At 49.8% G+C, this 27872-nt stretch overlaps 1 protein-coding gene across 2 annotated transcripts; it reads right to left on the bottom strand.

The window, feature by feature from the left end:
* Positions 1-49: 49 nt before the first annotated feature.
* On the bottom strand, positions 50-27872 carry LOC133238535 (integrin alpha-D-like). Of its 2 annotated transcripts, XM_061401764.1 has the most exons (30): positions 27725-27871; positions 25999-26104; positions 23779-23882; positions 23573-23643; positions 23316-23430; positions 18917-19047; positions 17864-18009; positions 16942-17095; positions 16693-16843; positions 16066-16139; positions 14466-14595; positions 14199-14341; positions 13900-14040; positions 13617-13826; positions 12657-12787; positions 12377-12534; positions 10965-11119; positions 10604-10735; positions 8211-8284; positions 7835-7976; positions 5195-5308; positions 5004-5083; positions 4814-4897; positions 2741-2819; positions 2476-2583; positions 2299-2376; positions 1998-2111; positions 1757-1858; positions 1241-1351; positions 50-797 (listed from the first exon to the last, which is right to left on the bottom strand). In XM_061401764.1, the coding sequence occupies exons 1-30, from the start codon at positions 27768-27770 to the stop codon at positions 684-686; spliced, it is 3498 nt and encodes a 1165-aa protein (XP_061257748.1). In that variant the 5' UTR covers positions 27771-27871; the 3' UTR covers positions 50-683. The 2 variants fall into 2 exon arrangements, with proteins under 2 accessions (XP_061257748.1, XP_061257749.1); XM_061401765.1 differs by lacking the exons at positions 50-797; positions 1241-1351; positions 1757-1858 and having other exon boundaries at positions 2004-2111; positions 2299-2396; positions 27725-27872.

Below are 27872 nucleotides of genomic sequence, written 5' to 3'. Positions count from 1 at the left end.
GAGAGGCTTCTTGAGCTAATTCTGGATTTGGAATATTTCAGTCATGCTCTACACCATCGTTCACGGGTCTTCTGTATTATTTGGGGGAAGTGAGATGCTTCTTTTCTGGAAGTCTGATTCTCCTAGCTTCCGGGGACCCCGTTCAAGGGTTCAAGCTCTGGATATTTCATTCACCTTCTAGGACAGTCAGCTCACTTGTCATTACCAGGGAGCCTGAGCGGAAACCCATGACCAACACACACACACACACACAGAACTACTTTTGCCCTCCTCTCCTAACACTGCTTACAGTGCACTTATGCTCACAGGTCCCAGTCAACTGAGAGAGTAAGAAGCATCTCTACCCACGAGCAGCCCCACCCTCCTAGAACAGCGCTGAGGTTCCTGGACTCGCGCTCTTCCTTACAGCATAGTTATCTTATAAGCATCCTCATTTAATGTGACAGTTCTTATACATAAGAGAATTCACGTTGGCATCATGCCCGCTTCTGTGAAAAGTGGGTCATCACTGAAGAAGTCTGGTGGGTATGGGAAAATATAAAAATCTTTTGACCCCTTGGGAAGATGACTTGGCACCTGGTAAGTTGCTCGGGCCTGTCCCCACAGAAGTTATTTCCCCGGAAGTGGATTGGTAGGTGAAGCCAAGGTCAGCCAATGGGAATAGACATAAATGAGAAAGTGGATTATTCGGACAAAGGTAGATCTGGGGTCTCATGGTGGATATCTTCCCCGTTGAGTGCAGTGTTTTCAGGCTTGTTATCCATCATTTCTTTGTATTGACGTTTGAAGAAGCCACACTATGAAGGGAAATAAATCAGAAAATCTGGATAAGAGGGCAGAATGGGAAGTTGGGAGTAGGAGGAAGCTGAGACAGAAGGGAACTAAGTGGCCTTGTACTTGTGTGTTAGGATACTTATGTGAACAACAGCTACCATCGACTGAGTGTTTGCTGTGTGCCGAGCTCTGATCTGTACACATCATTCATAGATTCTGCATACGCTGGCCTCTTGTCCTGTCTTGTTTCAGCCATTCTGTGATATAGGCATTGTTATCATTTCAAAAATGAGGAAACAGGCTCAGAGAGGTTAGGCAACTTGCCTGACATTAAATGAGTAAGAGCCAAAATGTGTACCTAGACCAGCCTGACTCCATTGCCTGAGTTCTTCCCTCTATACGATCCTGTCTGTGGGAGGGCAGGGCCAGATGCTGGCGGTCTCAGGAGTGGGATGAAAACACTCACCTTGTACAGTAAGGCTGTGATGAGGGCCAGGAGCAGCAGTCCTCCCATGGAGCTGCTCACAAGGAGGGGCATGGGGCTGTAGACCTCATACTCTTCTAGCACCATCTCTACCTGATTTGGGGATCAGAAAGTATCAGGCCTCCCACATTCCCTTTTTTTTTTTTTTGGACTGCATCACACAGCATGTGGGATCTTAGCTCCCCCACCAGGGATTGAACCCTCTCCCGCTGCATCCTTGCATTGGAAGTGTGGAGTTTTAACCACTGGACCACCAGGGAAGTCCCTCAGTTTCCCAGTCCTTAACTCCCTTCCTTCCTTCATCAGGCTCTGCCTCAAGAGGTGACATACAGAAGCCCTCATGGGCTTAGGGACGATTGTCCCATCCAGGGGCCTCCATGCCTTCTTCCTCTCTCCAAACTTGCAAGCCCTGCCCCGCCCCCCAACCACTCAGCATCACAGATTTAGCATCAGGAGCCCCCTGACCAGCCCAGCCACTGCCTACCACACGGTCATTACCTGGGCTCTCAAAAATGCCTCCTGTCCTGAAATCTGGGTGTACACAGATCTGTTGAATGTGACTTCAGCCATACTCACGACCAATGTCTTCTTCTGCAGCAACTGCAAAAGAGAAGGAGAGAGCTGGGAACTAGCTCTATAGGGGGCAGGGGAGCACGAAGGCAGCTCAGGGATAGAGAAACACCCTGGCCTAAGGGGGCACAGACACTTCAAGCCCCATCTGAGTCGAGGAAGGATGTACCTGGCTGGCCCAGCCGAAGCTGAGGTTGCCCTTCAGGATGAAGTCAAGTTCCTCCTGGACGCCGAAGGAGGGGATGTCACAGCGGAACCTCAGGCAGTCAGCGATGGAGCAGTCCTGGGAACAGGAGAAGAGTGAAGTTGAAGAGGATCTTCACTTAAGCAGGAACCACAAGAGAGAATGAAATCTAGCTGATTTGGGGATGGGGAATAGATAAACCATCAGAGGACATAAACATGGCTCTGAAGCTTAGCAGTCCATTTCCCGGGAGCCTTCAGTAGTCCTGCAGTGGGACCTTTCTCACCAGCACAAGACTGCTTGGCATCTGGGTCTGGAAGTCCGGCTGCTGGGGAGGTTCCCTCTCTGACACACAGGGGAGACTCTAGGGAAAGAGAGAAATAGCTACAGGATGATCCGCTGGTTGGAGGGTATGGGCATTGTGGGATTAGACTCTAGGGAGTGACGGAAGGCAGGTGGGCACCTGTGAAGGGGCCACCAATGCCACATCCCACACGACCACACCGTTCAGCAGGATGGGGACCCAGAAATGCACGCTGATGGCCAGTTCACGCTGACTCAGGTTATTCACCTGCAGAAAACAGAGACAAAACATGACTGTGGTCCCTGGAGCATCCCAAGTCCCTCCCCTTTCCTGGCTCCAGCTTCCAGCTCTTCCCCATCCTTCCCGCACCAGCTCCCCACATCCCCACGGTAGGGACAGAGGTGGATACTCCCTGGCCTCTCACACGATATCGATGCTCAGCTTCTCTTCTGCTCTTCTGGTCAGAAGCTGAAAAATTGAAGTACTTGGTGGATTCTTCTTGCCTGGAGAGAGAGAGGGCTTATGGGTGAAAAACAGCCCGGGGACCATCCTTGGTTGCACCCGCTGGGGAAGGGGCCCAGCAGGTGACCCAGGGGATCGGTGATGGTCCCCATGTGCCTGTGCAGCTTCAACTTTAGCCTCGGTCAGGGAGCTAGATCTCACACGTGCAACTGAAAGATCCTGCATGCCACAACTAAGACCCTGTGCAGCAAATAAATAAATATTTAAAGAGGGGGTATAACAATAACCATATCATAGACCTAATAGGAGGATTGGGCTTCCCTGGTAGCTCAGATGGTAAAGAACCTGCCAGCAATGCAGAAGACTCAGGTTCGACCCCTGGGTTGGGCAGATCCCCTGGAGAAGGGAATGGCTACCCACTCCAGTATTTTTGCCTGGAGAATTCCATGGACAGAGGAGCCTGGTAGGCTACAGTCCTTGGGGGTCACAAAGAGTTGGACATAACTGAGGGACTAACACTGCTACTAATAGAAGGGTTAAGTTATGTAAATACAGGTATAGTACTTAAAACAAGGCCTGGCACGTCATAAGTATATAAATGTAAGCTTAATAAATAATAATAAAGTATATAAATGTAAGCTTAATAAATGTAACTTATTGTGAGTTTTAGTGTTTTCCCATGGATAGAAGGGGAAATCCACACATAGAGTTTGGAAGGGCAATGACACTGCTTGACCCCCCTTCTCTAGTTCCCCTAAAAATTGGTGCATCAGCAGCAGCAGCAAACTCTGTCCCATGGCAATATTATAAGCTTATGACCAACTCTAAAGTCTCTGGAGTTTAGCCAGGTAGGTGAGGCTGTCTTGCTTCTGGCCTGGCCTGTCCCTGCTCCCTCCGCCACTTTCAGAGCCCAGAGCAGCAGCCCTTCACCTGCCTTTCCTGTGGCCTGCTGAGGCTTGTGCTCTTACAAACCATCCCTATAGTTTCGCACATCTCTGTTCTCCCCTGAGTTTTGTGAAACCCTGACCTTTCTTTGCTCTGTGTGGTCACAGACCATATCCTGTTAGAGACAAGCTCCCCACTTCAGAGTATTCAGAAAAGCCTCAGTTCTTAATCTAGTAGATCCAGTTCAGCATATTTGTGTTTGGCACAAAGGCTAGAGTTGGCTTCATGTTAAAGGAGGTCTGTACCTTGGAGAGGGAAGAGAGGATGCATAGGGGTGGCAAGGTGTGTGTGTGTCCCACCAGCAGATCAATTCATCAGAGGAGAACCAAGAATTATGGGATATGGTGGTGCAGTGGATAAGAATCTGCCTCCCACGCAGGGGACACAGGTTCCATCTCTGGTCTGGGATGATCCCACATGCTTTGGGGCAACTAAGCCAGAGCACCACAATTACTGGGCATGCCCTCTCGAGCTTGTGAGGCACAATGACTGAAGCCTGCATGCTCTAGGGCCTGTGAGCCCCTGTGTGTCAGCTACTAAAGCCCATTTGTCTGGAGCCTATGCTCTGCAACAAGAGAAGCCACAGCAACTAGAGTGTAACCCCTGATGTCCAAAACTAGAGAAAGCCTACAGGCAGCAGTGAAGACCAAGTGCAGCCAAAAATAAATAAACAAATAGCAAATAAATATAGCAGTAAAAAAAAAAAAAAGAATTATGGGACATGGTGTGCTTAATTGCTCAGCTGTGTTGGACTCTTTTCGACCCTGTGGACTGTATCCCACCAGGCTCCTCTGTCCATGAGATTCTCCAGGCAAGAATACTGGAATGGGTAGCTGTTCCCTTCTCCAGGGGATCTTCCCAACGCAGGGATCAAATCCGGGTCTCGTGCATTGCAGGTAGATTCTTTACCATCTGACCCACCAGGGAAGCTATGGTGCTATGCTGTAAGTGTATGGCTGATCAACAAGAATTCTCATGTGAGAAATCAGAGGGGCTAGCTTAGTTACTCATCCTCAAAAGAGCAGGCTGCCCTGCAGGAGGAGGTACTAGGTTTGGAAGAAGGTCCAAGGGGAGAACAGGGATTAAGTACCTGCTGATCACTGTGTAGACAGCATATTTCACTGGGAGCTCCAGCTGGGAGGTGGTCTTGTTGGATGTAGGTTTATTATTTTCACTGGAGGGAGAGAAGGGTGCCTGGTTGGGAAGGAATCCAGGAAGAGTCTCTGGCTGGAGCGTGGAACAGGAGAGAGAGGGACACACCCTACCTGGCCTGAGCTCACCTGCTTATGTTGGCACTGAGATGAAACTTATCTCCTAAGGTGGCCTTGTAGGAGACATCAAATGTGATTATGAAGGTGCCCTGAGGGAAAAGAAAGAAGGGTTGAGGATGGGGAAGGCCATGGTGGAGAGAGGGAAGGAAATGGGGTCAGGAAGAGGGAGAAGAGCAATGAGAGTTGGAGGAAGCTCTGACCTTAATGCCCTCACGGAAGATGGGGTGGTTAATGCTACAGCCGCTGCTCTTCAGGCCCTCGTTTCCGGTGGGAACTGCCTCACATGCCAGGCGCAGGGGACGCTGACCAGGTTGCTTCAGAGGAGAAGGAATTTTTAAAAACTTAGCCACATGCATATACAGGCTGAATGCAAAACAGTGGTGGCATTGCAAAGCCATAGGGGAAGCTCTCAGTAAATGGTTCTGGGAAAATTGGCCCATACAAAACAAGCAAACAAATGAACGAATAAACACTGGATCCCTACCTCACTCCATACATTAGAATAAATCCAAACTGAATTAAAGACTTAAATGTAAAAGGCAAAATCATAAATCTCTTAGAAGATAATAGAGGGGAAGGTCTTTATAACCATAGAGTAGGGAAGTACTTCTTAAACATGATACACACATAAAATACTAAATACAAAGGAAAAGTTTGATAAAAATCAACCACAATCAAATTAAGACCATCTAGGGAAGGAAAGCCAGTTAATCCTAGAGGAAATCAACCCTGAATATTCATCGGAAGGACTGATGCTGAAGCTCCAATACTTGGGGCACCTGATATGACAAGCTGACTCATTTGGGAAAGACCCTGATGCTGGGAAAGCAGAAGGGGGTAGAAGAGGATGAGATGGTTAGATAGCATCACCAACTCAACAGACAGAATCTGAGCAAACTCCCAGAGATAGTGGAGGACAGAGAAGCCTGGTGTGCTGCAGTCCATGGGGTTGCAGAGTCAGACATGCTGTAGTGACTGAGATCTAGAGAACAAACATGGTCCCCAGTGGGGAGAAGAATGAAGGGAGGAGCATACAGATCAGGTGTCAGAGGTGCAGACTACCGTTTATAAAATAAATAAGATGCAAGGATATATTATGCAGCACAGGGAATATAACCAGTGTTTTATAATAATTTTAAATTGAATGTAATCTATAAAATACTGAATTGTTATCTTGTACACCAGAAATTAATATAAGATTGTAAATCAACAGTACTTTAAAAGTTTCAGAAAAAAGGAACATACAATATGTTTCCTTATCGATGGCACCCCACTCCAGTACTCTTGCCTGGAAAATCCCATGGACGGTGGAGCCTGGTAGGCTGCAGTCCATGGGGTCGCTAAGAGTCGGACACGACTGAGCGACTTCACTTTCACTTCTCACTTTTATGCACTGGAGAAGGAAATGGCAACCCACTCCAGTGTTCTTGCCTGGAGGAGGAGCCTGGTGGGCTGCCATCTATGGGGTCGCACAGAGTCGGACACGACTGAAGCGACTTAGCAGCAGTAGCAGCAGCAGCATGGCAGAAAGCGAGGAGGCTCTTGATGAAAATGAAAGAGGAGAATGAAAAGGCTGGCTTAAAACTCAACATTCAAAAAACAAAGGTCATGGCATTTGGTCCCATTACTTCATGGCAAATAGAAGGGGAAACAATGGAAACAGTGACAGACTTTATTTTCTTGGGCTCCAAAATCAGTGCAGATGGTGATGCAGCCATGAAATTAAAAGACACTTGTTCCTTGGAAGAAAAGCTATGACCAACCTACACAGCACATTAAAAAGCAGAGACATTATTTTTCTGACAAAGGTCCATATAGTCAAAGCTATTCTTTTTCCAGTAGTCATGTATGGATGTTAAGAGTTGGACCAAAAAGAAAGCTGAGTGCCGAAGTATTGATGCTTTTAAACTGTGGTGTTAGAGAAGACTCTTGAGAGTCCCTTGTACTGCGAGGAGATCAAACCAGTTAATCTTAAAGGAAATCAGTCCTGAATATTCATTGGAAGGACTGATGCTGAAGCTCCAGTACTTTAGCCATCTGATGTGAAGAACTGACTCATTGGAAAAACCCTGATGCTGGGAAAGACTGAAGGCAGGAGAAGGGGATGACAGAGGATGAGATGGTTGGATGGCATTGCCGACTCAATGGACATGAGTTTGAGCAAGCTCTAGGAGTTGGTGATAGACAGGGAAGCCTGGTGTGCTGCAGTCCATGGGGTTGCAAAGAGTCGGATACGACTGAGTGACTGAACTGAACTGAACTGAACACGTTTCCATTTATATAAAGTTCAAATATTGACAAAACTCAACAGTATAATCTAGGGATATATTTATGGGTGGTAAAGAAATACAAGGAATTGAGTATTACAAGGCAGAATAGTGATTACCTCTGCAGAGAGTATGAGGTTAGGATGAGGAAAGTTATATAAAGGGCTTCTGGAGGTGCTAGAAGTGCTTTATTTCTTTTCTTTCTTTTTCTTTTTATTAATCTTTGGACTTTGCCACGCAGCATGTAGGATCTTAGTTCCCCAACCGGGGATTGATCCCCTGCCCGCTGCATTGGCAGCACAGAGTCTTAACCACTGGACCACCAGGAAAATCCTCCCCATCTTTTAAATGTATTATTGTTTTAAAAAATCCTTTGGAGTGCTTTATTTCTTCATCTAGATGTTAATTGCATAGATTTTTGCTTAATGTTTAGTTATTAAACTATACATATGCCCTGTGCACTTCTCTCTTTGTGTGTGTTGTATATTTCATCATAGAAAAAATTAAAGGAACCTATTATAACTCAGAGCAGGAGAGAGGTCCCAGCCACTGAAGCCCAAGGGAGCTGTTTACCTGGATTGCTAACGTGCGTCGATAGGACAGCCCTGCTGGATAGTAGAAGCTGATCACCGTTCCATAGGAATCCTCGCCCTCATTGGACACCATCACTGCAACATTGAGCTCCAGGGAGCTCCCCACCACCAGGGTCTCCAGCCTGAACAAGGAAGGACAAGATTGAAAGAGACTCCGAGGAAACAGGTTGGAATTGAATCAGGAGTGGGGGCAGTGCTGTGGGAAAGCATGAGCTACTTGCTGATGACCTTCCAGTCAAAAGCACTTCTTTGTTAGAAAGAGAGGCAAAGGGAAACACAGGGACTTCCCATCCTATGAGGATGGGAGCCCCCAAAGCTTTAGTGTATGGCTATGAAAGGAGACAGAGCTCACTCACCCTAAGAAGCTCAGGTTGACACTGAGGTCCCCTTCACAAAGGTGATCTTGCCCACAGTTCTTCTCAAAGGGGAGCTGCAGCAAAACAGTACATTCTCTTCCCATCCGTGTCTCAATCCATCCCCAGTCTCACTAGGAACACCCGTCAACACTGAGCATTACTGAGCGCCCACCCTGTGCTAGACTCTGTCCTGGCACTCACTGTCCTAGACTCTGGCAAGGAGGTGGGGCAGACAATGTGAGAGGGGCAGTTAGGATATAAGAGAAAGAGAAGACAAGGTCCTTGGCTTCAAAGAACGTAACGTTTAGTTGAGGAGTCAGATTCAACTGGAACAAGCATTCAGCAAACATTATTAACAGTCGATAATGAGACAGGTTCTGCACTCGGAAAGGTGGCAACTACAGGTGAATTAGACATGGTGGTTCTTACATTCAAGGAACCTACAATCCCGAGGGATTCACAGAAGTAGAGGCAGATGGCTATCAGTCCAGTCACATGGTATTTGGCCTGGTATCACCATGACACAGTAGGAGGCCAGAGAAGAAGTGATGTGCTGAGCAGTGGTTTTCAAAAGAGAAGCAGATAAGACTGGGGCTCTGGGGATGACGAGATCTTTGAGGTAGAGAGAAGATGTTTTTCCAAATAAGAAATATGACATGCAGGAAGGACATAGAAATCAATTGCCAAACCATGTCTTCATCTGTTTATTATGCTGCCCTTATTGGAACACTATGAGCAATTACAGGTACCTGTAGTCACTTGACAAGGCCTCCTCTTGAAAACAGAAAGGAACTGTAACATGAAAAAGAAAGACAGACAACATGGACAAAGACAGAGAGGCAGAAAGGAGAAAAGTTGGGGGACTTCCCCAGCAGTCTAATGGTCAAGACTCCATGCCTCCTGTTATATGACACAGGGGGCTCAGCTTGGTGCTCTGTGATGACCTAGAGGGGTGGGATGGGAGGGCTGGAGGAAGGCTCAAGAGAGAGGGGATCTATGTATATTTATAGCTGATTCATGTTGTACAGCAGAAATCAACACAACACTGGAAAGCAATTATCCTCCAATTTAAAAATTTGCATCTGACTAGAGATGATCGTGCGGAAGGTGATGGCACCCCACTCCAGTACTCTTGCCTGGAAAATCCCATGGATGGAGGAGCCTGGTAGGCTGCAGTCCATGGGGTAGCTGAGTCCGGCATGACTAAGCGACTTCACTTTCACTTTTCACTCTCATGCATTGGAGAAGGAAATGGCAACCCACTCCAGTATTCTTGCCTGGAGAATCCCATGGACAGAGGAGCCTGGTGGGCTGCCGTCTATGGGGTCGCACAGAGTCAGACACGACTGAAGCGACTTAGCAGCAGCAGCAGCAGAGATGATCGTGAAGTCACTCAGAAAAAGACAGACACCACCTGATATCACTTATATGTGGAGTTTGAAATATGACCCAAGTGACAGAAACAGAAATCTACGAGACAGAAACAGAATCAAGAATATAGAGAACAGACTGGTAGTTGCCAAGGGGGAGAGAATGGAGAGGGTTGCATTGGGAGTTTGGGATTAACAGATGCAAATTGGTATATACAGAATGGATAAACACCAAAGTCCTACTGTAGAGCACAGGGAACTATACTCAATATCCCGTGATAAACCATAATGGAAAAGAATATGAAAAACATGTATATGTATGTATAACTGAGTCGCTTTGCTGTACAGCAGAAATTAACACAACATTGTAATTCTACTGTGTGTGTGTGTGTGTGTGTGTGTGCTAAGTCACTTCAGTCATGTCCTACCCTTTGTGACCCCACGGACTGTGGGCCTCCAGGCTCCTCTGTCCAAGGGATTCTCCAGGCAAGAATATTGGAGTGGGTTGCCTTGCCCTCCTCCAAGGGATCTTCTCAACCCAGGGATCTAACCCTCGTCTTCTACATCTCCTGCACTGGCAGGCAGGTTCTTTACCACTAGAGCCACTTGGGAAGCCCAATTCAACTATATCTCTTAAAAAAAAAAAAAAAAAAAAAGATTCCATACTCTACTGCAGGGGGTGCAGGTTTGATCCCTGGTCAGGGAACCAAGATCCCATGGGCCAAGTGACACAGTCAAAATAAAAAAAAAATTGATAAATAAATTAAAATTTGGGTTTAAAAAAATAAAAGAAAAAGTTCGAAGGGTCTGCAAAATGAGAATCAGAGAGTTTATGTTGGGTCAAAGTGGATAATCAGCCTAGATGTGGGTAAGGCTACACGCTGGGCCGGGCTGTGGGAACAGGGAGGAAGCATGTTTGATGTGATGTGGTTTCGTGGGCACCTGGGAGCCACCCTAGGTTCTTCAGCACACAGAGACACAGCAAGAGTCAGCACGTCCCTGAGACTTCCTAGGAAGACTCACAGAGGCCGTGAAGAGGTCCTGGGAGCCCACAGCCAGCACGGGGCGGAGGTTCTGAGATGAGGCAATGGGCTCCCCAACCAGGGAGAAGTTGAGTCGCAGGATAATGGGGTTCACCATGTCCTCCACACAGTCCTGGAGAAGAAGGGGCTTTAAAGAACCTGCTTTCCTCCTCCTTACTGGCTACCCCGGTGAGGTCTGTCCTCCACCACATCCATGCCGTGGAAACCCGGTTCCCTAGCCCCAACTTTCTCCTCTCCCGCCCCAGGCTCCCCGCCTTTCCTGCCTCATTCAAGAGGGAGTGGAGGTGTCAGAGGCTGGCCCTGGGATCCTTCCTCCCTCTCCCAGAACCCACAGTCCTCACTGGTATAAGCAGCTTCATGGAGTCACAGTGCTCTCCCAGCTCCAGGGTTTTTCTTCGAGTCAAAGTCCAGTTCCTGGTCTCACCAAAAACAGCACGAGAAATCAGCCGACCTGGATCCAACGCCAGATCGTATGTGACAGAGCTTCGGATGTCACCTGAAGCAGAAGGGACGGAAGACGAAAAGTGAGAGAAACGCAAAGGTTCTGTTTTCATTTTTTCATGCAATGGAGATTCGCTGAGCAGTTTCTGTGGGCCACGAACTGTACCAGGTGCTGGGATACAGGTGGAGAAGATGAAGAAATATGGTCCCTGCCCTCCTGAGCTCGCAGCCTAGAAATGGAGATCAGCACAAAGGATGTAACATCACAGCGTGATCCCTGCAAGGGCCAGATCATCAGTGGCACCAGAGAGGGCTTGCTAACTCAGATCTGGCGATCAGAGATGCCTTCCTGGATGGACCTTGTCTGAGCTCTAACCTAGAGGATGAGCAGGGGTCAGGTGAAAAGTGGGGAGGGGAAAATGCCATATTTGGGGAACAGTGGCTAAGACCAGAAGGGAGAGGGAGGCTGGTACATTAATTAAAAATTATACTGAGGAGGGCTTCCTGGGTAGTTTAGTGGTGAAGAATCTGCCTGTCAATGCAGGACACACAGGTTTGATCCCTGATCTTGGAAGATCCCACATGCTGTGGAGCAACTGAGCTCATTCGCCACAACTTCGGAAGCCCTAGCGCCCTAAAGCCTGTGCTCCACACCAAGAGAAGCCTCTGCACTGCAACTAGAGAAAAGTCCATGCAGCAAGGAAGACCCAGCACAGCCAAATATAAATAAAAAAATTGTGAGTGTATGGATGGAATTCCCCTGCAGACCAGTGGCTAGGACTCCATGCTTTCACTGCTAGGGGCCAGGAGTTTGACCCCTGATCAGAGAACTAAGATCTAGCAAGACCCTTGGTGTGGCCAGAAAAAAAGGTGGGGGGAGTGCTTGGAGTAAGGGAGGCTGGAGAGGCAGAGGGGCCAAATCAGCGGGGTCACAGTGGGCAAGAATTTTAGTCTTTATAAATGCAACATGGGAGCAGGTGAGGAGTGGTGAACTGTGTTCAGGACCAATCAAGGTAACTACACCCAGGGCAGAGTGGGTGGGGGGGGGTGCAGCAAGAATAGCCGTGGACACAGCTCAGAGTGGGCTGGATGGAGAAGCCTTGTCCTCTGGCAAGGTGGAAAAGAGGGCAGACCTCTGATGTATCCTGGAGAAGGAACCTAAAGGCCTGGGTGTGGGAAGAGGGAGGGAGAAGAGCAGTTGGGTGGATGTGGAGGTGAGATCAGGGTTCCTGGCTCCATTCTGCCCTGAGGATAGGGCTGGGTAGGGGCGCCTCTGGGAGGTAAGGGTCTGGTCTACCAGGAGGAAGCTCACCTAGGCGATCCTGTGAGCTTTTGTGGATGGTGAGACAGACTGTGGCTTGCCCAGCTTCCATGGTGGTGGTCAGCTCATCCCAGCACTGATACACAGCCTTTGTCACCTCCGGGGGTGTGAATTTCATAGTCACGTTCACCTTCAGCACCGGCAGGCTCCTGAGGGTGCATGAGGGGCTGAGGACCGGCCTCTGGCCTCCGGCGGGGAAAACGAGGGAGGGGCAGCTTGGTGAATCAGACGCAAGCGGCAAGCGAGGGGCGGTGGGGGGGGGAGTTGTCACCTGAGCAGTAGCGCATGTCCCTGGGCCCCCACAGCAAGGTCCACCAGCCCATCCTGCGTGAGGTCCTGACCCCCGCTCAGCGAACGCCCGAAATACTGGAGCCCCAGGGAGAGCTGGGAGCCTGCGATCCGCTGGCCGGAGAGAGAAAAAAGAAGTGCAAGTCAGGGGAAGGGGATGGGAAAGGTTTGAGAAGGAAAATTTGGAAAGGACACTGAATAGAGTAGTTGAAGAGAGGGGAAGGGACATCCCTGGTGGTCCAGTGGTTAAGATTCCAAGCTTCCAGTGAAGGGTGCACAGGTTTGATCTTTGGGTGGGGAACTAAGATCCCACATGTCACAGGGCACAGCCCAAAAATAAAATAATAAAAAATAAAATTAAAAAAAAAGGAGGAGAGGAGTGCAGAGCAAACAAAATGAGGTCCCCAGGGTCCCCAGACAGAGATCAGAGCACTTTTGGTCCAATGAGGACCTTGAGGATGCAAGTTAATGACAAAATAAAGCATAATGAAGACAGCATAACAGATTCTTTTACTTGTCCTCTGTACGTTCATTCATAAATACTGGAGGAATGGACAGCTTAGTGCTGTCCTCGAGTTATCCTTACAAGAAGTCAATGGAATTTGCTGATCCTTTTATGTTTCACAGAAGGAAATCAAGGTTCACAGAGGTTAAGTCAGTCACTTGCCTAAAGCCACACAGCCCACAGGGCTGGTCAGGCATTTGACCTGGGGCCTGCGATCTCTTAACCACTGAGCTGCCCACACAGTTTGAAGTCTGTTTGAAGTCAAAGGAGAGAAGAGAGAGCCTTTGTGCTTAGCTGGGCCAGGGGCAATTCAGGGAAATAAACCACTAAAAGGAGCAGGGGAATGGTCACTGCCAAGACGGGGACAGGAAGTGGCATCAGGTGAACCTAAGACACGGGAGAGGAGAACAGAAGAGGTTGAAGGCTGGGGGGCCTCACCTGGCTGTGCGTGGGGCCAATGCCCAGTTCCGAGGTTCCGTGAAACAGGTAGACAGCACCCTGGTTCTCCTGCTCTCCCGGGGCCCCAATGGCCACATCTGCCAGCCTGTCCCCATTCACATCCCCCAGCACTGTCAGGGCTGCCCCAAAGCGGCTCCAGGGGTGGCCAGGCTCCCCTCGCAGAACAGCATCACACTGCCACTTAGTCCCCTGCAGAACGAAAATGGTGTCAGGGCTCACCCACACCCAGACCCCACCCAGCCCGGGTCTCATCACTACTCACCCCCCGGGGAAAGGGGCACACGGACACTTGGCCCCCCTGGGTCTGCTCGTAGAAATGAGGGGCCCCGATGAGGACCAGGTCAGAGCTACTATCTCCATTCACATCCACGGAGCAGAGGGAGGCCCCGAAGTAGGAGCCGATCTGGAAGGCAGAGTTGGGAGTCATCCTGTCTGCCCTCTGCCAGGGGCACGCCCTGGGCCAAGTCCCACCTCTCCCCAGGCACCAACACCTCCCCCAGAGGCCTTGCACCCGCTTCCTCTCCTCCTTCTCTGCCCCTGGAGACCCCCTCCACACTCAACCTGGGTCCCTGTGACTTCAGCCTGCGGCCTCCATTGCCTGGACACCTGGGTGAAGAGGACCACCTTCCCGGTGTGCTGATGGCGGGGCGCCCCCAGGATCAGGCTCTGTGCCCCCCTCCAAAGGGCCAGCTCTGTGGAGTAACCTGAAGGGGCCAGGATCAGTACAGAGGCGTCACCACCCCCGTCCCCTCTTCCCCCACCCCCGGGCCCCTGTCCTTCCCAGGCAGCCCATCTCCTGCCCAGCCCCCAACCGCAGCCTTGTCTCACCCAGATACGAGTCCCTCATGTCCACGTGCTCCTGGGACATGTTGATGAAGGTGGGGTTCTTATTTTGGGGGTACAGGAAGGCACCTCCAGACCAGCTGAAGCTCCCCACAGCCCCCAGAACTGGTCCATCCTGGGAGAAAAGAAAGGATTCCAGGGGTGAGCAGGTGGGAAGAAGACAGCCTATTCTGAAGAAATGCCTGCTGCTGACTCCGCCCACTCATCTGGAATTCTCTCTTGTCATTTCTTGCTCTCATCAGCAGCCTCGTGTCCCTGACTCCTACATCTCTCAGGCATCCCCACTGCCACTGTCAGCGTCACCCCAGCGCCTCTCACCCACTGTCCTTTCTTTCTCCTCGCTTGTTCTCCTCTGCTTCATCTACTGTCCCAGAGTTGGGCTTTTTAAACCCAAATGTGCAGCCACTACCCTGCTGGCAAACTAAAGTGATTCCCTGTCATCAAACCCCCGGGGGTGGCATTTAGCATCCTTTGCAATCAAGTCTATGGAGTTACCCTGTGTTCCAGAACACACCAACCCTCTGACCTGGACACTCCTCTCTCCTTTTTCTGGGACTCAGCTCCTCTCTCTGGAGGAGATGTAACAAAGTTACATCTGTGAGATGTTCCTGGCTCCCTCAGAAAGTGCTAGGCATTTCCTCTTCTGAATACTTTGTTTATTGCCTTTTCAAACTCTTGATTATGGCTAATTTAGGACATATACAAAAGTCAAAAGGAACGTGTAATGAACCCATTAGTACCGATGACCTAGCATCACTGATTAACTCATGACAAACCTTGTTCCGTTTCTCTGTCCCCCTCAATTGCCCTCAGAATTATTCTGGGTAAGGGGCTTCCCTGGTGGTCCAGGAGCTAAGACTCTGCACTCCACACGCAGGGAGCCAGGGTTCATTCCCTGGTCAGGGAACTGGATCCTACATGCCACAGCTACAACCTGGTGCAGCCGAATAAATACACCAATAAACATTCTTCTGGATAATATCCTTCTGGATATTTTGAACACATACCTCCTTTCAGACAACTGTCTGTCTCTATCATTATTTTGAACTGAACTGATCGTCACTTCTCTGGTCTTCGTGGTCTGGTCTTTCTCAACTTTTCAGCCCTCTCTCCATGCTGCCCCTAGCTCCCTCTGCTCCGGCTGCGCTGGCCCTTCTCTCATTCTAGTGTAGTAACCCCATTCCTGCCTCAGGACCTTTGCACCTGCTGTTTCCTCTACCTGGAGCAATTTCTCCCTAGATATTTCCAGGCCTCACCCTTTCTCATCAGTCAGCCTCAGTGGTTATTCCTTAGCCCTCCTCTGATCACCTCTCTTCTTCTATTGCAGTGCTTAGCACCATCTGAAAGTCTCATTTCTTTGTTTTTTTATCATCTCCTCCCACTAGTTATGCATTCCAGGAAAGCAGGGACCTCAGCTATCCCATTCTCTGCTGTGCTTCTAGCACCTATATTCACTGCCTGTGTGTCTCTCCCAGACTAGACAGTGAGCTTGAGGATTGAGTCCACTTTCTTGTTTATTCTGAGTCCCGGCTCCCAGCCCCAGGCTGGTGCCTGAGACTCTTAATCAAGCACACGCTCCACCCACCATTGTGAGGATGGAACTGAAGCCTTCTTGAGACATCTCATGCTGGAAGGAGCTACTTGTCCCCGACTGTGTTCCTGTGGGGGAAATGGGTCACTCAGGCTCCCAGAGACCTAGAGACGGTGAGAATTCAGAGCAGAGAGAGGAGAATGCGGTTTGGGGCTTGGGTTCTGGGTAACGATTTGGGGCGAGCTAGAGTAGGGATCCAGAAAGAGGACTCTTGGACTGCAAGGAGATCGAACCAGTCAATCCTAAAGGAAATCAACCCTGAATGTGCACTGGAAGGACTGATGCTGAAGCTCCAATACTTTGTCCACCTATGTGAAGAGCTGACTCATTGGAAAAGACCTTGATGCTGGGAAAAATTGAGGGCGGGTGGAGAAGGGGGCAACAGAGGATGAGATGGTTGCATGGCATCACCGACTCACTGGACATGAGTTTGAGCAAGCTCCGGGAGATAGTGAAGGACAGGCAAGCCTGGAGTGCTGCAGTCCACGGGGTCGCAAAGAGTCGGACATGAGGGAGCTACTGAACAACAGCAACACGGGTAGGGACAGATCCTCCGGACTGTGGGGGACAACTGGATCTCGGCTCTTTCAGTTCCGACACCCAAACTCACTCCCCATTTACCCTCAACTGCAAAGATCTTCTCCTGAAGCTGCTTTTGGATGCTGCTGAGTGCTGCAAAGCTGTCCACCTTGAACACGTGGTCCTTTGAAGGCATGGAGCCAATGATTTTCAACTCCTCCCTGGCAGCGTGTGCCCGGAAAGCATCTCCCACCTGTGGCAGAGAGGCACATGAGGAGGAGGGGCCCGCCAGCCCTTCTACCTGGGGGAGGTGAAGGCTGAGTCTGGGGGAGCCAGGAGGAAGGTGCGCACCCCAATAGCGTAACGGATGATGTTGGCTTTCTCTGCCTCGGGGATGACGTCTTTGTATTCCAGGGGGTCTTTATATTTCTCCCCATCTGTGATGACAATGATGATTTTCCTGGCACTCTTACGGGCCCCATTCTTACTGTGAAATAGTTCCCTCCTGTCAAGGAAGAAAGCGGGGGTAACTCTACTGAGATTCTGGGAAGCAATCATTTGCAGCACCAGAAGCTCCTCTGGAGAGACCGCGGAGGCCTGGTACCCTGAGACTCAGGCATGTTAAGTCATCGATACTGGCAAAAATTACTGGCCCCAGCATCTAAGCCATTTTCTTTCTGGGCCACCTGACCCCCAGTATTGGGCAGGCACACGGTAGTACGTAGAGAGCAAGAATGGATGAGGGATGAGGAAGAGAAAGGAGCTGAGTGGGGAGAAAGGCCCAAAGAAGACACTTGGCAATAATTCCTGAGTCCAGGGAGGTAAAGAGCAGCTGCATTTTTTTTTTTTTAATAAAATCCACAGCCGTTTATCTCGGACTTCTTGGGCAGAAGCACTGCGCTCGTGTTATCTCGTTTAATCCTTCCAACCAAGTTGTGAATTTATCCTCATTTGACCATTTTCCAAGACTTAGAAAAAGCCTATTACTCCAACGGTGACCCAGGTGGCAAGCATGGGAACCGAGAAGCAAACCCAAGTGGGCTCAGAGTCCAGCCAATCCAAAGCCAGGCAAAGGGGAAACACACCGCAAAGGAGTTGGGCCTTCGCCCTGGCTCAGGGGATTGCAACCAGCGAGGGGACCAGAAACACTCCAGGGAGACTCCGCCTGCGCTTCCCCGTGAGCCCTTTCTCCAGATCCTCCTTCAAACACTAGAAAGCGCCAGACAGTGGCGGGGAAGCATTTTATCCACAGGTAGTGGGGGTCGGAGCTTACACCACTGTCCGGATACCGGTGGCTGTGAACGTCAGACCATTCAGCTGGGCGATGGGATTCACCAGGCTCTGAGAGCTCCGGCTGGTCCGAAATTGGTTGAAGGTGAAATGGGTCTTCATAAGGTTTGAATATTGCATCAGCGAGAACTGTGAAGGCGAAGAAAAGGGCCCTGGAGCTCAGGAGTTGTTTTTTTGTGTGTGTGTGTTTTTTTTAGTAAATTTTAAATTTTGGAATAATTTTGCACTTACAAACCATGTTCCACGTGATTTTGAGGCCTGACAAGTATATACTGAAACCCAGAAAAAGAAAACTGGAAAATCAAAGCTAAATATTGCTTCTTTCATGGTTTACAAAGAATAACCTTGCCGACTACCGTATTTGTTAAATTTAGATTAAAAAAATTTTTATAATATGCAAAATCAATTTGAAGTCTATATTTCCTTGTTTCTCAAGAATTAATGGACTTCCTAGGTGGCTCAATGGTAAAGAATCCACCTGCCAATGCAGGAGACTCAGGAGACGCTGGTTTGATCCCTAGGTCGGGAAGATCCCCTGGAGAAGGAAATGGTAACCCACTCCAGTATTCTTGCCTGGGAAATCCCATGGACAGAGGGGCAACAAGAATTTACACACACACACACACACACACACATATACACACACACACTGGTTACTGGGAAATAAAATAATAAGATAAATCATGAGTTATATGGAAAACATGATAAAGAAATCATCAATTATTTGGCCAAGTTACCTTCAGTCAAATTTCACAGCAAAATTATTTGATATTCCTTTCAATGTATTTAAATAGCAAAAACCTGTTTCCTGTGGCACATGGGGACATAGTAAATGTGATGGGGGAACCTCGTCTCAGGTCAGGTCTCCAACTGGCCCTGCATGGGGACCATGCCTTGACCTTGGACCGTAGCTTCCTCAAGGCACAGGCCTATCGATCCTGCCCCCAGGGACGCCAGGCAGCCTCCCAGGTTGACCTTCCCAGAGGCAGACCCTCCCCCACCCTACTCCCCAGGCCTCAGAGGGCCTAGTCTTCACCTGCGTGTCGGTGCCCTTGGACCGGTCCATCACAGCTCTGACAAAGTTCTTCATCCGTTTAAAGTCGGTTTGGTCAATGCTGCCAGAGCCATCAATCAAGAAGGCGATGTCAATCTCTTGATTTGTACACTCTGCAGAGAGGGAGAGAGGAATCAGAAACGCATGTTTGAGGGCACTTCCTTGGTGGTCCGGTGGTTAAGAATCCTGCCTGCCAATGCAGGGGACATGAGTTTGATCCCCGATCCGGGGAGATTCCATATGCCTCGGGGCAACTAAGCTGTGCACCACAACTACTAAGCCCATGCACTCTAGGGCCTGTGCTCTGCAACAAAAAAAGCCACTGCAGTGAGAAGGCTGCACACCACAACTGGAGAGTAGCCCCTGCTTGCTGCAACTAGAGAGAGCCTGCGCGCAGCAACAAAGACCCAGCTCAGTCAAAAGTAAATAAATAAACTAAAAAACAAGAAACTCATGTGTGGGTCCTAGCCACTTCCTGGGGCCCAGAAACCCTTTCTGCTCCACAGAGTCAAGGAGCCATTCTTGGCACAGGGACCAATCCCCACACTATCCACGGAGGAGGTCCAAATTTATTGTCTCAGCCCCTTCTCCCTTTAGCAGAGTCCCTGTTTCTCCCCTCCTCCCACAAGGCTTACAAAAGGGGAGAAAGAAGTAGAGCATGGGGGCAGGGTGGGCTCCTCATTCTGTTAGTCAATAAATATTTATTGATTACACATGTCAGAGATATTGTGGCATGCGTGCGTGTGTGTGTGTGTGTGTGTGGGCGCACACGTGTGCTAAGTCGCTTCAGTTGTGTCCAACTCTTTGCAATCTTATGGACTGAATTTAGCCCACCAGGCTCCTCTGTCCATGGTATTTCCCAGGCAAGATACTTAAACATTGCCATTTCCTCCTCCAGGCGACATTCCTGACTCAAGGATTGAATCCCTGTCTCCTGCTTGGCAGAGGGATTCTTTACCATGTAGCCACCTGGGCACCCACACAGGATTATCGCAAAGATAAAAAGAATGGATATGTCAGCGCAGCTCTCCCCATTCGTCCCACCCTCTCCTTCCCGTGCTGTGTCCTATACAGCACAGGGAGCTCCTAGAGGGGTGGGATCAGGGAGCGGGAGGGAGGCTCAGGAGGGAGGGGATATATGATTACATACAGCTGACTCACTTTGTGGTACAGCAGAAACTAACACAACAGTGTAAAGTAGTCCTGCTCCAATTTTAAAAAGGAATGAATATGTACCTGAAGTACTTAGGACAGGGCTTGGCGCCCCATAAGGGGTAGGTGTTATCACCATCATCACCATATACCAGGCATTTTTCTGTGCCCAAGGACACACCTGGAACACATGCTAAGGTGTGCTCCCGAGACCTGTCCCCCATCAGGATGGACGTGCTCATTCCCAGCTGTAGGGAGTTGGCTGTCAATGGCTCCCGATGGAGTTCCTCCCTAGTGTCACCCTACTCAAAAGGGAGGTGTCTTGCCCAAGGTTGCACTTTGTGCTCCAGGGGGCAACCTGTACCCAGCCATGCTCCAAGCTCCCGGTGGGGCAACTGAGGCCTCTCACAGTCTACCCTCTCCATCTACTACTCAGTCCTGCTTCCCTCATACTCTCATGGGGGTTGCTCCTGACAATATTCTCAACGGAGCCTCAGAGTCCGTCTCTAGGGAAATCTGATTGAAGGCCAGAGTTTTATAAAAGATCTCATTCCTGCCTTTGTGGAGTCCACACAGTAGTAGAGAGACACAGCATATGTACATGAAGAAATAAGACGTTTCAGGCTGTCCCCAGACTTACGTAGGGGGTGGTGGTCTCCGTGCAAAACCCAGCTGATGCCTCTACCAGCACCCCACATCCTGTGTTGGTCTCGGGGTGCTAAGAGATCAGGCCACCACAACCTTGAGGTGTGAGGCAGAGCTGTGGCAGCCGGCCTCAGGTCACTGAAGCAAAAATGCCTTCTCCTAGCTCCTCACTCCTCCCCCACCCTGCCTGCTCAACCAGTATCACCAGTGCTGAGAAGAAATGGAAGAATGGAAGGTCACTTTCCTCCCTGCTTCCTTGGAGACTAGGAAATCCAGCCACCCACAGGGCAGGCTGAGTGTGTGCTCAGGTGCTCCCAAGCTGGGTAGCTGGTGTTCTCTGTAACCATATCTTGTACTCATACCCACTTTTTTAGCTGCATGACAAAATCCCCCTCCCCCTCCACATGCTCTCTCAGACCAGGCCTGTGGCCAGTGCCCTTGCAATGTCACTTCTGTTTCTTGCTCTTTTTATTGTATCCCACAGCAGGCACCTGGCTGTAGCTGATTGCCTTCTGGAAAAAGAACCAAGCCAGTCAGGCAAGGTTGGTTCAAGCTCTGGGCTCTGCCACTTCCTAAAGTGGAAACTCATCTCTCTGAGCCTCAGTCTTCTCATCTATAAAATGGGGATCATCCTGGCCTCCACGAGGATCTTATGAGGACCTAGAAGGGGATGCACACCCAGCACCCAGTACCCAGCACTGCCTGGCGCACAGTCCTTCCACATCTATTCAAACCTGCCTTGTCTGCACCAGTTTTACACAGGTATGTCCCATTTTCATCAGACATCACACCTCATAAGCCCCAGAAACAACTAAGAGAAGACATTTACCACTTAGTGTTCAAATCCACTTCTCCTGCCCTGCTGCACAGACATCCCCAGTGGGGCCTGGGACCCATAAGAGTCTTTGCCACTCTCTCTGTCCCCTCTGTAGACTCTGCTCTCACAACTTTGTCTGGGAGCTATTTCTGCTGCTGCTTCACTTTTGGCTAAACGCCCACGAAGTCTCGGTTTGTGTTTTCTCTGGGCCAAAACATATGCCTTGGGACTCCCCTGGTGGTCCAATGGTTAAGAATCTGCCTGCCAATGCAGGGAACATGGGTTTGATCCCTGGTCGGGGTGGTAAGACCCACATGCTGTGGGGCAACTAAGCCTGTGTGCCACAGCTCCTGAGCCCAAGCTCTACGGCCCGTGCCCCACAAAAAGAGAAGTCACTGCAGGGAGAAGCCCACACACCACAACTAGAGAGTGACCCTTACTCACTGCAGCTAGAGAAGGCTTGCGTAGCAATGAAGACCCAGTGCAGCCATAAATAGATAAGTAAACAACAGTAACAAAACATGTGCCTTGTGCGGTCCCTGGCTCTCACTGGGGGCCCATTGTTTCCTTTGATGCCACGCACGGGGTTGTTTATCTGTGCCTTCCTCCTGGTCCAAACAGATGGTCATCAGTTAGAAAATCAGTCACAAATGCAATCACATACACATGCCAGGCTGGAGTCTAAGCACTTAGACATGTATATTAAATCTTTAAATCCTAATAACCACCTCAATTATTAAGCTCCATTTTACCAGTGAGGAAACTGAGGCCCAGGGAATGAAGCCACTTGCCCAAGGACACAGAAGATGAACTTGTAAGGACTGACCTTCAGAGGACTTCACTGTTGGCCCAATGGTTATGAATCTGCCTTGAAATATAGGATACTTGGGTTTCGCCCCCAGTCTGGGAAGATTCCACATGCCTCGGAGCAACTAAGCCCATACACCACAACTACTGAAGCCCATATGCTCTAGAGCCTGGGAGTTGCAACTACTGAGCCCCTGTGCTGTAACTACGGAGACCTGTATGTGCTCTAGAGCATGTGCTCTGAAACAAGAGAAGCCAGCACAATGAGAAGCCCTCCCACTGCAGCTAGAGAGTAGCCCCTGCTCACCACAACTAGAGAAAGTCTGTGTGCAGCAATGAAGACTCAGCACAGCCATAATTTTTTTAAAAAGGAAAGAAAGAAAGGAAAAAAAAAAAAAGACTGACTCTCAGAGAGAGAGACTGCTGCAGGGCTGGCCTAGGCACCATTCTCTGTGCGAGACATCAGTGCTGGCAAAACTGCCTCACACTCCCTGTGATCAGGTCCTTTTCTGCCCTTGTAAGGGGAAGAGTGAGTCTGGGAGTGTCTTGGCAAACTAGCAGAATGCCCCAGACTGCCTCCTTCTTGGATTCTTGGATCTATGGTCCTCACCTCACGTTTTCACCACCCAAAACCCTTCCTCTGGAAACCAGGAGGTACCCCAGCACCTGCTGTGGGACCTTCATGCCTCCTGCAGCAGCACCCTGAGGCTCCTTCCTGCCCCGTCTGATTCATCATGGCTCACCCAGCTTAGGGGGTCCCACTGTGACTACACTTCCTGTTGGGCCAGACTGTGCCCCCAGCCCCTGTTGAGCTTGCCGAGCCCCCTGGGAGGGCGCCCGGGGCACAAGAGGCCCAGGAAAACAAAGACCTAGAAGGTGGAGACCCAAGTTTCATGCTCTGGTCGCATGAGTGGTTCCAGTACATGCTCCACCCAGAACTGGCATCTCTGGGGGACCTACCTGGCAGGGCGGCAGGGACCGTCCGGATGATCTGCAGGTGGGAGCTCAGCAGGAGGCAAGTGCCTTTTAGGTACATGTTCTCCCCACAGGCTTTGTGCACGGTCGGGCCGCAGGCCTGGGGGCAGAGGCCTGTGTGGGTGAGGGGGCCCCCAGAACACTCCCCCGCCTTTTCCCTCAGCCCCAGCCTCCTCTCCACCCCCCACCCCCTGTCAACCTATTTCTCCCTCAAGACCCTCCAGGGACCCAGAAACACTCACCAACAGCTGGGAGAGATGGGTGGAGGCCACCAGGGACAGGCCCAGGGACATGTCCACAGCCTCTGAAGGGGCTGAGAGGGCAGACACACAGGGTCACACCCATGGGTACACCCTCGCTTGGGGGGACAGTCCGGGCTGGAGGCTGAGGAGGGGGCAGTCCTGTGTAGGAGGGTTGAAGGACCCAATCCCTGGGGCGAGTCACTCACTGTTCAGCGAGATGGGCCGACACCGACGGGTGGCAGGCGTGCAGTTGTACAAACGTCCTGTTTTGTTGACTGTGACCACCTCCAAGGGGGCTCCCACCACGAGTCTGGAGGTACAACCAGGACAGACAGTCGCAGGAGGGGTGGGGGCATGAGGCGCTTTGGGTGAAGAAGTGTCATGGGGAAGTGAGATTCCCCGAGGGGAGCTCTTGGCCTGGGACTGTGTGAGGCTACTCAAAATCAGGACCTGAGACTAACCCACAGAGGCTGAAAGGCCATGTTGGGCTTTCTGTTTGCCTGTTTGGGTACATGTGCATGTATATATATATACGTGTATTTGTGTATGCAAATAGTTCTGGAGTTTGTATGTATGTGTTTTAACATTCGCCCAGAATAAAACTATTCAGAACAAAAAATAGCATTTCCCAACCACAAGTCAGTGCAGTTTGTCTCCTAGGAGTCATCATTCTGAGAGAGCCATTATTCCAAGAAATAGGTCACCTCAAGTTAAATGGAAAAATGTTCTGAAGCCAATAGATAATTCTGTAATTAATTGGACTATTTATTTATTTACAATTTTGTTTATTTATTTGGCTGCTCTGGGTCTTAGTTGCAGCAATGTGGGATCTAGTTCCTTGATCAGGGATTGAACCTGGGTCCCCTGCATTGGGAGCATGGAAGTCTTAGCCACTGGACCACAAGGAAATTCCCAAACTGGATAATTTAAATATGATAAACAATTTAATTTAAAGCAGCTGTATCAGAAACTGCTTCATATCATTTATATTCATTTATAAATGCAACTGTTTATTTGCAAAACACCTTGAGAGGAGAGAATTTTTTAATTTGGAAAAATGTTCTCATTACCAAGAAGCTCACTATTCAGATGAGGGAACTAGACAAATACTAATATATTCTAACTGATTAGTCATGCAAGACTTGTTGAATTGGCATTTAAAGATTCATTCTAGAGGACCATTCCCTTATGGAAACCTGAAATCTTTGTTTGTCTAAGACTTGAGGATTACACTGAATCAGGTAGTTGGAGATGTAGCCATTTGGTTTCTTCTGGCACAATCAGGTAAATAAACTTTTAGTCTTAAACTATTGACCTACAGGGTTGTTTTTTTACCCCAACCCATTCCTTACATGTCAGCTCAACCTTTTCATTATCACTCAGCAGAAACCAGGAAAAACAGTAGCTTTGTAGCGATCAGAATGTCATCCAATATATATTATATACTTGGTTGGAAAGTCACTCAGTTGTGTCCGACTCTTTGCGACCCCATGGATTAAAGTACTGGTGAACGGCAGACAATCAAGAGTTTCATTTTTGAAAAAAATAGGGCCTGAACACAAATTGATGGTAAGTGGGACAGAAGCTGTCTGGATTTGTTGGGTGTTGTGTGGTCGTGTGGGGCTCAAGGGAAGCCAGTGGGGGGAAGTGCTGGAGAGATTCTACATCTTGTTCTAAGTGGTTGTTACCTGGATACACATATGTGAAAAATTTATTGAGTTGGACCTTCTAGATTCGTGCATATCAATCTCTGTGTTATATTTCAAAACAAAGAAAATAAAACTCTAGGGCCTGACATCTGCTTCCGTGTCCTCAGCCTGCCAGTCGAGGGAGAAGGAGGAGGGATGTACATTTAGGACTCAGTGACCTCTGTGTGCTTCTTGACCTTCTTGGCTAACTGAAACTTCCTGTGCCCTCAGGGTCATTGCCAGTGCCACCACCTCTGTGAAGTCCTCCTGGAGTTCCCTCCTGGGTTTGATGTCTCCCTTCCTGTGGCTCCCAGACTTTGGTTATGCTTGCATCACATTGTGACTGCAATTCCTTGGGTCCCTGTCTCTGGGACCCAAGAATGTGCCCTTCTGGAGGCAGCATGGGTACATAATTTGCTGATCCCAATGCAAAATAAAATGATGAGGCCTCCCTCCTGTTCTTGGAAAAAAGATTTTATCTCCCTTTCTTCTACAGGCCCTCTCTGCTGTCCTGGTGTTTCCTATTTGCTATTTAGTGTCACACTCCATACACCAGGAATACAGCACAGATCCTTAGAGGCTGGGCAAGCCAGGTACAGCAGACCCTAACCTTGCCCGCCTCATGCAGGTGTTGTAGACAGGTTTGTAGCCCACACTGCCCTTCCTCCAGGTGGTAGGAATCAGAATGCCAGACTGCAGGCCAAGGGGGCGGAGTTGGGGAAAGTGGGCGGGGCCTACCTAGATCTGTCAAACTGGACCACGCTCTGGCCAAAGCCGGCTCCGTCCTCTCGGAAGACCAGGGGCTCCTCCACATCCAAGTTGAATCCATGATAAGAAGCCAGGCCTGAGGAATACGTGGAGGTGGGGGTGGGGAGAACAGTCAGAGAAGCTCCTTCTCCTTTGGACCCCTGACTTCTCGGGGTCTTGACACCCACCACGCTCAGCCCTGATTCCCCATCTGCCTGGGAGAAAGGCATTCTTATCATTGCCACCCATGTGGTTCCCATGTCTCCTCCTCCCTTAAAAATAGTCTAATCACAATACAGAGGGCAACCATCCAGAGAAATGCCCCTCACCCACAGTCTGAAATTAGGCCAGTCACCTCCTGGTAGGTTAGACAGGACAGGAATATCCCTTAAATATAAAGCGAACAGTACAATTTATTGTCTAAACTGGGACCTCCCAAGAGGGGAGGGGGCACCTTTAATAATTACACCAGGGACATTGGTACTGCCTCCAGGCAAACTAGGGCGTATGGTCATTCCACTTAAAAACTGTCCTGCTCCATCTTCCCATTAGGCTTGGGGAACAGACTTAGAATTCTGTGATTTATTATTTGTCATTTTGTATTCTCCATGTCCTCGTTCCTGGTGCCAGGCTCTAGGAGGACAAGGACAGCCCCACCTGCCTTGTCTTGGTGCCTGGAACAGTGCCCAGCCCTAAGCAGGTGACTTTAGCATTTACTGACTGACTCTGAACCACACAGCATGTCACTGGCACAGCCAGGATTCCAACTCGCTCTGCCTTGGGATTCTTGACTCATCCCAGTGGCTAAGCTAGAAAGCCCCAGGGGAAGACACTTTACATTTCAAGAGCTTTTCCCAACCCCTTCTCTCCCAATCAATCACCTTTCCTCTCCATTCGTCCTAGAAGCCTGGTTCTCTGGATGGAGGAGCTGACTCCAACCCCAAGAGTAGGGAAGCTTTAAGGAGACCAGGCATCAAGCCAGGCAGTGACAAGGAGGGTCCAGACACCTGAACCCTGGGGCTCTGGGCAGAGGCCAGATGTTTAGGGTGCTGGTCCTTACTGGGGCCACATGCAAGGGAGCCTCACGTCTGACATCTTCCTCACAAAGGGTGATTCTATTCCTAGTCTGGAAGCAGCCCCTGTGATCTGACAGGTAGAGGATACCAAGAGACTCAGACCCAGATGGCTCAGGAGCCAGGCAGGTGACAGTAAAGAATGAAGTGGGCGGGTCTGAGCCCCAGGGGATAAAGGGGGCATCCATTCCTAGACTCTGGTACCCAGAGCAGCCAGACCTTCCCATTTCTCAAGAGAAGCTAGAAAGACTCAGGAGATGTGCAGGACCGAGGAGGTACTGTCTAAACTAAAGTCTTCCCGTCTCTTGTGGATGGTGTGGCCTCCCCTCCCAGGGGCCCTGGGGCAGATGCCCCTCACTCCCAGCACCCACTCCAGGGCCCCCAGGAGAGGAAGGGAGAGAGAAGCCATGGGCAACCTGGAGAGCAGCTCACCTTCCACCCAAGCATAACCCATGAGCCCACTTCCCTCAGCTTTGCCCAGCTCCTGCCCCTCCCCAGATTCCAGGCCATTCCTCCCACCACACCAGACTGGACAGGAGTCCTCTCCTTTTACTTCAGCTCCTCCTACCTGGCCTACCAGGCAGAGACCACTGCTCGCCCAACCCACAAGAAAGCTTCTCACAGCCCCGAGGAGCCCCACTCACCAGTCAGGAACAGCACAACTGCAAAGGCCATCCCCAAGCAGCTCATCAGAGAAAAAGAGGAGGGAGGGCCGGCAGCAGAGCACTGGAGGGTGCTCAGTGTCTCCGGGGGAGTTAAAATAACGAGTCAGGGCTTGACGTGGCAGGAGGA

The sequence above is a fragment of the Bos javanicus genome, chromosome 25, assembly GCF_032452875.1.
Source record: "Bos javanicus breed banteng chromosome 25, ARS-OSU_banteng_1.0, whole genome shotgun sequence".
NCBI lineage: Eukaryota > Metazoa > Chordata > Mammalia > Artiodactyla > Bovidae > Bos > Bos javanicus.
Note: the sequence above shows the minus strand (reverse complement) of the source record. Positions and strands in the feature narration are given on the sequence as shown.

Bases quoted from the DNA above. Each gene is read 5' to 3' on its own strand.
- LOC133238535 (XM_061401764.1), bottom strand. From the start codon at position 27,770: ATGAGCTGCTTGGGGATGGCCTTTGCAGTTGTGCTGTTCCTGACTG. The intron at 2,584-2,740 runs GTGAGAGGCCAG...TGTTTTCTGCAG, and splicing joins AAGCTGAGCATCGATATCGT to GTGAATAACCTGAGTCAGCG. The intron at 2,112-2,298 runs GTGAGAAAGGTC...TCCTGTTCCCAG, and splicing joins TGCCAAGCAGTCTTGTGCTG to GACTGCTCCATCGCTGACTG.